General features: G+C 42.0%; 2 protein-coding genes across 2 annotated transcripts; both read left to right on the top strand.

The window, feature by feature from the left end:
- The first annotated feature begins 336 nt into the window (after positions 1 to 336).
- LOC134456315 (GTPase IMAP family member 6-like) lies at positions 337 to 2,799 on the top strand. The gene is made up of 4 exons (XM_063207689.1): positions 337 to 397; positions 1,449 to 1,591; positions 1,931 to 2,465; positions 2,783 to 2,799. Exons 1-4 carry the CDS (start codon positions 364 to 366, stop codon positions 2,797 to 2,799), a joined length of 729 nt encoding a protein of 242 aa, XP_063063759.1. The 5' UTR covers positions 337 to 363.
- A 1,703-nt stretch (positions 2,800 to 4,502) lies between these two features.
- On the top strand, positions 4,503 to 8,479 carry LOC134450369 (GTPase IMAP family member 9-like). The gene is made up of 4 exons (XM_063200244.1): positions 4,503 to 5,190; positions 5,754 to 5,940; positions 6,267 to 6,359; positions 8,463 to 8,479. Exon 1 carries the CDS (start codon positions 4,513 to 4,515, stop codon positions 5,149 to 5,151), a length of 639 nt encoding a protein of 212 aa, XP_063056314.1. The 5' UTR covers positions 4,503 to 4,512; the 3' UTR covers positions 5,152 to 5,190; positions 5,754 to 5,940; positions 6,267 to 6,359; positions 8,463 to 8,479.
- Positions 8,480 to 8,843: the final 364 nt, after the last annotated feature.

Here is an 8,843-nt window from a genome sequence, read left to right as displayed (position 1 = left end):
CTGCTGCTAAGCAACCAGTGATTCCACAATCAATAGGCCTATGTAATCAATATGCCCACGTCTCGATACAAAACAAAAGTAATTTTTGGTAATGGCATGCATGCGTTAGCCTTTATATTGTATCATTAGCAGCCTGGAAATGAGGGTTTACGTAAGCGTAAAAAAACAACAACAGTAAGCCTAGCAAAATAGTCAACTAGTTGAACTGGTTTTCACTCTCTTCAACACACCCACATGCACCTGATCATAATGACTGTGGCTGAAATTGCTTTAGTTACATCTCGACTTCAAAACAGCAAGTGCCTCGGGGATTAAACATAAAGACCAGATATAATAAAGAGGGCAAGTGGTGTAAAACAATCAATGGCTGGAGAGAAACCTCCCACGGAGCAGCACGGTGAGTCAGTCAATATGAATATAAATCCAATGTGATGCGTAGAGTAGACTTGCTTGGCATGTAGTGTGTATGTTCAAAGTTCATTCACACTAAATAAACTACAGAGGATGCTTGTTGCGTTGGTACCTGAGGATATTTTTTTGAATAATGGCATGTTGTATTGCGCATCCAGGGGCGGTTTTACTATAGAGGAAGCCAACTGTCTTGAGCCCCAACTTCCCCAAATTGCAGGGGTCCCCGGAACAGCTGCCATACTACTCGTTTAAAGTAGAGATTTGATGGTCCCATTGCTAATTTTGTCTGGGGCCCCCAAATTACTAATTTCGTCCCTGTGTCTGAGTCAAAACAAAGACATATTTTGAATATGTAACATATAATGTGCTTTGTACAGCTTTGCTCTTGTAGTCTATCAATTATTACATTAAAATTAGTTAGGCCTATACATGTTTCTCATTAACCATGATCAAATTCACCTTCAAATGTTTTATTCTTAAATGTAGACTACACAATAAATGTGGAAATATATAGATGGCATCCATGGCATTTCTGAAATGTTGGAAAATGCTAAAAGCCACAACCATATACCACAGTTGCTTTTTTTTCTTTGTCGTTTCTTTACTACCTTCAGTTCACATTCAGGACACAGTGTTACATTTGATAAAACTAGCATGTGTTTCATTACCCACAGAAATCCAAGGCAGGTAGAGTAAAACATGAGGATGTTAATAATAACACGTGGATAACAAACAATTTCATCCAGCTGACACATGTGCCATATTACCCAGAGGGGACACTCAATATTCAAAACATGTAGATGGTCTATATGTTAACACAGGGGGTTTACATACTGTAATGGTTAGGGAGTTGGTCCTGTAAGGTAAAGCTTTTAGGTTTGAATCCCTGCGGTAAGAAAAGTGACCTCATGCATGGCTGCAGTGTCCTTGGGTTAGGACATAAAACCTTTAGCAATCTATAGACCAGTGATTCTCAAATATACAAAAAAAACATGTGAATAATGTATATAATGTATGTCTTTTTGTTTGTCTTTCAGAGATGCTGATAGTGGTGCTAGGTGAACACCAGTCGGGTAAGACCTCCATCATCGACAGGTTGCTGGGTCTCGATGAGTCCTCCTTGCCCCGGAAGAGAACGCTGTTCTTCAAGCACAGAGAGGGTCTGGCCGGTGGACGCAAGGTCAATGTCACTCTCAATGTCAAATGTATTTTTTTAATAGCGAATTTGCAGACACCTGATCCACACCGAAGTAAAAGAAGGCTAGGCCTTATAAATATAATAAATTCAAGGAAAAGACAATGAAAATGATGAAAAGTGAGTGGATGTGTGTTTGGAACTTTAGACATTCTGTATTCAAAGTATGTGTTTCTAAAATTCCACATTATCTTCTTTGGAGGCTTCGACCCCTTTAATTCTTTAGAACTTTCACTGTCCATTGTCATTGATTTTCTTTCTTCCTTTCTTTCTTTCTTTCTTTCTTTCTTTCTTTCTTTCTTTCTTTCTTTCTTTTACCTGAAGGTTGTCATGGTGGACACGCCAGGCTGGTGGAGAAGCTATCCACTGGTGGACATGGCCGAGCTCATGAAACGCAAGCTGGTGCTTAACCTGCCCCGGCCACCTCACGGGCCCCATGCCTTCCTCCTCACCGTCATGATCGATGAGTCGTTTGGCGAAAAGAACAGGAAGTCAGTGGAGGAGCACCTTGGACTCTTTGGGGACAGCGTGTGGGAGCACACCATAGTGATGTTCACCAGAGGGGAGAGTCTTGAGGGTACCATAGAGCAGCACATTGAGAGTGAGGGAAAGGCCCTAGAGTGGCTATTGGAGAAATGTGGGAAGCGGTATTGCGTCTTTGAAAACCAAGCCAGGGGTCAAAGCAATGTAATTCAGCTGCTTGAGAAGGTGGACAGTGTTTTACTGAGGAACAGTGGCAGACAATTTGAGCTGGATGAGAGCATTTTTAAAGAGGCAGATGAGAAAAGGACAGCCATCAAGGAGAGGTCCCAAACCAGACTCATGAGGATGACTGGGCACAACAAAAAACGTAGGAGAGGTTTGTACATGTTTGTATTTCTCTTGAAATTGTATGCCATATGTATTGCTCCATAAGGGACTACAATTACTAAGATGTGTATTACACAGAATTAATCAAAAGTGACTGAGCGAAGGGGGTACTGTGGTGCAGTGTGCTGATGCACACGTACCATATGCGCCCGAGGTTGACCATGGGGACCCAGGTTTGGGTCCAGCTTGGATCGTTTCCCAGTCATTCTATTCAGTCAACCCAGCCCCCCGGAAGGCACTTAGGCCACATTTTGCAATGACCATGTCTGTTTGACTGTCTGGGTCTGTCCATTTGTATGCCCGTAGTGTTTCTTGTCACCTGATACAGTGCCCTCCATTATTATTGGCACCCCTGGTTGAGATGTGTTTTTTAGCTTCCAATTATTATTATTTTTCTCTAAATAATATGGGACCTTAATGGAAAAAAAGAGAAAAATCCAACCTTCAATACAAGTGCATTTATTCAGTGGGGAAAAAATCCCACATAAAGAAATAATTATTTGACATCAAATAATGTGTGTCACAATTATTAGCACCCCTGTTGTTAATATTTTGTACAACCCCCTTTTGCCAACAAAACAGCACCTAATCTTCTCCTATAATGTTTCACAAGATGGGAAAAGACAGAAAGAGGGATCGTCAGCCATTCCTCTTTGCAGAATCTCTCTAAATCATCCAGAGACCTGGGTCCTCTCCTCTGTACTCTCCTCTTCAGCTCACCCCACAGGTTCTCAATGGGGTTGAGGTCTGGGGACTGAGATGGCCATGGGAGGAGCTTGATTTTGTGTCTGGTTAACCATTTCTGTGTAGATTTGGCCATATGTTTAGGGTCATTGTCTTGCTGACAGACCCAGTGACGACCCATCTTCAGCTTTTTGGCAGAGGGCAACAGATTTTGATTTAAAATGTCCTGGTATTTCAAAGCATTCATGATGCCATGCACCCTAACAAGCTTCCCAGGGCCTTTGAAAGCGAAACAGCCCCACAGCATCACTGACCCACCCCCATACTTCACAGTGGGTATGAGGTGCTTTTCAGCATGCGCATCTTTCGTGGCACGCCAGACCCACTTAGAGTGTTTGTTGCCAAAAAGCTCAATCTTGGTCTCATCTGACCAAAGCACACGGTCCCAGTTGAAGCCCCAATACCGCTGGGCGAACTCCAGACGTTTGCGTTTATGACTGTGAGTGAGGAAAGGTTTTCTCCGTGCATGCCTCCCAAACAGCTTGTTGGCGTGTAGACAGCGCCTGATGGTTGATTTGGAGACTTTGTGACCCCAGGATGCTACCATTTGTTGTAATTCTGTAACAGTGAGCTTTGGAGATATTTTGATTTCTCTTACCATCCTCCTCACTGTGCGTGGTGGCAAAATAAACTTGGGTCCTCGTCCAGGCTTGTTTACCACTGTTCCAGTTGTTTTGAACTTCTTAATTATTCCTCTCACAGTAGATATGAGCAGCTGCAGTTGAGTGGCAATCTTCTTGTAGCCTCTGCCTGACCTGTGAAGGTCGACGCACATCTGCCTCACTTGTATCCTGTGTTCCTTTGTCTTTCCCATGTTTAAGAGTGGATAAGAGAAATGGCCTCGGTGTCACGTCATAGTTATACCCCAGGGAAACAGGAAGTGATGAATTACTAATTAAATGTTCCTACATACTCTGGTAAACTTTGTAAACTACTGTAGAAATGACAGAAATGCTTCAATTATATTTATTTCCTGGGAATTGTTAAGGGTGCCAATAATTGTGGAACAGGTGATTTAATGAAAAATAATTATTTTTTAGTCAGGGATTTTTTTATTTTCCTACAATTCATTTGAGTTGAAGGCTACATTTTCCTAAAATGTTCAGTGTGACAGTATTCTTCTGCAATAAACACTGAATTTATTTTAAGGCTTTTAACACATCTCAACCAGGGGTGCCAATAATTATGGAGGGCACTGTATGTTAGTCAGGTAGGTTGTCATCTCTGATTGATTGCTCTTTGTTTTTTTGTTTTTGTTTTATTTGCTTGACCCATCAGACCAAAGCCTGTACATGACGGAGGTCCGGATTCTTCTGGTTGGCTGGGTGAGCTCCAGAAAAATGTCTTCCCAAAACACTATCCTGGGCACAGAAGAGTTGGTCATCAGAAGAACAACGTCGTCCCACCTACGGAGCGGAGAGGCGGATGGAATGAAAGTCTCCGTTGTGGACACCCCTGGCTGGTGGAAGTACTTCCCTGCCCACTCCACCCCTGCATGGGTGAGGGAACAGCTGAAGGAAAGTCTGACACTGGGGTCAGGGCCACCACATGCCGTGCTTCTGGCAGTTCCAGCAGACACAACATTCCTGGAGGAACAGAGGAAGATCACAGAGGACAATATGAGGATGATGTTTGGCGAGCAGGTCTGGAAACACACCATAGTGCTGTTCACCTGCGGGGACCTACTGGGAGACACAAGCATAGAGGAGCACATAGAGAGCGAGGGACAACCCTTGAACTGGCTTGTGGAGAAGTGTGAGAACCGATACCACGTCTTCGACAACGTTAACAGAGGAGATGGATCTCAGGTGACGGAGCTGCTGGAGAAGGTCAAAGACATGGTGGCTGCAATCAGCTCCTTTTCCTCCAACACAACAGCCCATGAGGGTGCTCCAGAAAGCAGGGTTGGTCTCTTACCCTGCTCTGCCTGACCCATCAATGTGTCCTTGAGCAAGAAATTACTACTGATGGTGAGGTGGTATCCTGCATAGTTGCCACTGCCACCAGTGTGTGAATGTAGGTGTGAATGGGTGAATCTGAGGCATACAATGTAAAACGCTTTGAGTGCTCGAAGTGGAACGTGGTAATAGTCATCAAAAGGATTCTACTTACAAAGTATTACAATACTAAAACATTACACAGAGGCTTTAGTAATACATTTGAGCTTGGTCATTGCTACTCTGATAACAGCAAATGTATAACAACAGCCAAGTCTTATTAACAGTCCAATGTAGCTGGGTTAGTAACTAAGGTGCTGTTTCCACGTAGCCTGCTATTTTTAAAGCCTGCTATGTTTTTCTCCTGTTTAGGTGTAAACGCAACATGTGGATAAAAATAAATACTCCATTGTAACAAACACGTTTTCGCCCCCTAAATAGGACATTTTTAAAGCCTGCTTTTTATATCTGGGTTTAAAAATTCTGCTACTTGGAAACAGAATGCCAAAACCAATGTTACCATGCAGGAGAAAAAAATATCCACATTTAAAAATATCCTGCTACGTGGAAAATCCTAAATCACCTTTGTGTAATAGGAGGACACAGGAGACATGAAGGAGGCCTTGGGATGCCCGCCGGAGGGGATCGACATGGAGCTGGGTCGTCTGCTGGATAAGGAGTGGAACAAGATGGACCGCAGGATGGAGGAGAAGATGAGAAAATTGTACGAGTCTGCTGAAGCGAACATGAAAGGAAACAAGAGCATGGACTATCCTCCAAAATGTGAGTTCATCAGATTGGTTTGTTGACCAACTTCACTAACATGCTCCCATTGGGGCGCTGTTTGGGGCTGTCCCCTTGCACGGGTGAGGCATAAATGTACCGGTAATCTCACTGTGTGCTGTGTGAGCTGTGGGGTTCTACGTCACAATAACTATGGAAGTTTTCCATGTGGACTTTCACTAGTTTATTTAGCTTAGCAACTTAACAGTAGCCTCTTCTTTCTACCCACCTGTGTGTATACCACCTGATGCCATGAATAGAGCTGAACATGTGAAATGTCATTTGTTTATGTTGTTACTGTGTTTGTGTGCATTTTGTCTCACTAGTTACCGAAGTGGAGCCTCCATCGACCTTTTCCGGTGTACAGGAAAACATCAACACCTCAGGGCCTGCTGTTGAGGATCTGCATTCCACATCAGGTTATTTGATGACTTTGTCATTTCTTTTCCAAACAAACAAAAAACGTCTTGAGTGAGTGGGACTTTTCACAGACAGTTCTCACACATTACTCATGTTACACATTGGCAAGTACTCTGCCACCACGTATACTCTTGAAGATGTTAAATCAACTCTCAAAGTGTTGAATTAACACTGTATTGCTTCGCAAATTTTAACTGTGCATAAAGACCATAGGATATTATGTGTAAACTGTATTTGATTAGAAATTAGGGTGCACACATCCACAAAAAGAATAGTCCAGATGCCAGACGATGATAGTAGATCGTGTGTGAGAAAGTGGTCTACACAGTGGATGTGCGCTCCTTAAAAAAAAGCCCTTTATTCAACACTGTAATGTTTCGATTCAGCAATGGGATCTTCCTCAGGCCTTTATATGAAAGATTTGCATTTCTAAGATTTAATTTCCTGCATTTTAACCATGTGAAACCTGAACCATGAAAGCAATGAGAGAAAATTCTAATTTTTTGGAATTTGCTTCAATATTGGTCCCTTATAAGAAATGTAAAAAAAATAATTCAAAATTTTGTTAAGGTCGCTGAGATATTTAATGCATCATATATGATGCATCAGGCTTTTAATGAATGGAAATGCCAATTTCATGACCATTGAAAAATGACTTTTAATGAATTTACAACTTTTTTTTAATTTAAAAAAGTTGTCAGACAATTTAATTTGAGGATTATCTTTAAATATTTAGTGAGATCCTGCCATTTTTTAAGCCCATCCTTGTTTTAGCAGGACCATATTTTACATTTCCCACAGCCTGGTTGGGTAATTGTTTAAAATCTATGTAAAAACATAGCTGAATGCATAACAACCTATTTATGAGTGTAATATAGATCATTATTCATTTTTGATGTGTAATTTGAATATATGGGTCCATTACTACAATTGGACCATTTCTCCATTCACTTCAATGCATTTTTTACGAGATCATAATTTCAACATTTTGCATTACATTTTCAAAATTGCAAGTAAAACGTGTTTCTTAAGGCAATATCTTTGTCTTGAAGTAAAACAACTTGTGTGTTTTGTTAAACGATCGTCGTGGTATGCTTTGTAAGTTTCCCTATGGAGCAAATGCATTGATGGCTGACTTCCTGCCACCGCCGGATGGTGCTTATATGTCTCATCAGTTTTAGCACGATCTCTCTGCAACACGGTGTAAAAATATGAAGAGTTCAGATGCAAAACCCCCTAACTCCATTTCTGAAGACCTGCACTTCTATATTTTTAGAGAACCCCGTTGTTGGTTTGGTTTACATTCATGTACTTGATAATACATATAAATAGTTATATTATATAAATACAATTTAAAAATATGCAATTTTGATAGCTTTGTATTAAATAAAAATGAATTAAGATTATTTTCTGAAAAGGCACTTAGGGGGTTTTGCATCTGAACTCTTCATATAAACTCTTCCTTGCTTAATTGCACAAAGCAAGTGTTCAAATTAAAGGATGTAGAGTTATATTTCGGAAATTTGTACACAAACCTTATGCAATTTGACGATATCTCAGCGTCGGTCAGGGAAACCGCTTCTACTCCATTTTTTGCATTTTTCGCCGAGCTGTGATCAACTTGCTGTTGACCGCTGCTCTCTTGTGGCGGTTTCCGCGTACTGCAGGACGTTTGGAAATGACACGCAGGATGTTTTTGAGATGGATTTTTTTTTGTGTCAGCGTGGAGAGGGCTTTGAATTTGATGCATCATAAATGATGCATCCGCCGCGATAGGGTTAACGTCCCCCGTCCCGTGTAAGCTCGATACGGAACCCATACTTTTATTTCTAAGTTCTGAAAAACGATTCTGTATTTCAAGGGGCTTGTGGGGGGCCAGAACCTTGCCATCCAAGGGCCGCATCTGGCCCCAGGGCCGCCATTTGAATAGCCCTGTATGTGACCCACGACAGCCACTTCTGCTGATTATGACCCGGGCGGCAAGCAGTTCAATGGGTCCAAACAGGAACTCCTGAGTCATATTATATAGATATACAATAAGTTGTAATAAGTAAGTATATTATACCTGTATTATATGGCCCTGTGTGTGTGATTCACAACAGCCACTGCTGGTGTCGATAAGGCAGCGGGTAGGAAGCAGTTCTCCAGGCAGATCACTGGGTTGAACCAGGAACTCCTGAGTCTTATTATACAGATATACAGGAAGTTTGGTAGTAAATATATGATATATGTATTATATGGCCCTGTGTGTGTGATCCATAACAGCCACTGCTGGTGTTGATGATGAAGCGGGCGGGAAGGAGCTCTCCCGGCAGATCAGTGAGTCCAACCAGGAACTCCTGGAGAAGGTGAAGGAGACTCTGGATCGGGAGTGGGGCAGGCGAGAGGCCATAGCCATGGACAGAGCATGGGCTATGTTCCTGGAGATGAGTACAATGCATGGTAAATGAGGGGTGTGTGTGTGTGTGTGTGTGTGTGTGTGT

The sequence above is a fragment of the Engraulis encrasicolus genome, chromosome 1 (genome assembly GCF_034702125.1).
Source record: "Engraulis encrasicolus isolate BLACKSEA-1 chromosome 1, IST_EnEncr_1.0, whole genome shotgun sequence".
Classification (NCBI taxonomy): domain Eukaryota; kingdom Metazoa; phylum Chordata; class Actinopteri; order Clupeiformes; family Engraulidae; genus Engraulis; species Engraulis encrasicolus.
The sequence above is the reverse complement of the archived record's forward strand: the minus strand, read 5'-3'. Positions and strand labels throughout refer to the sequence as shown.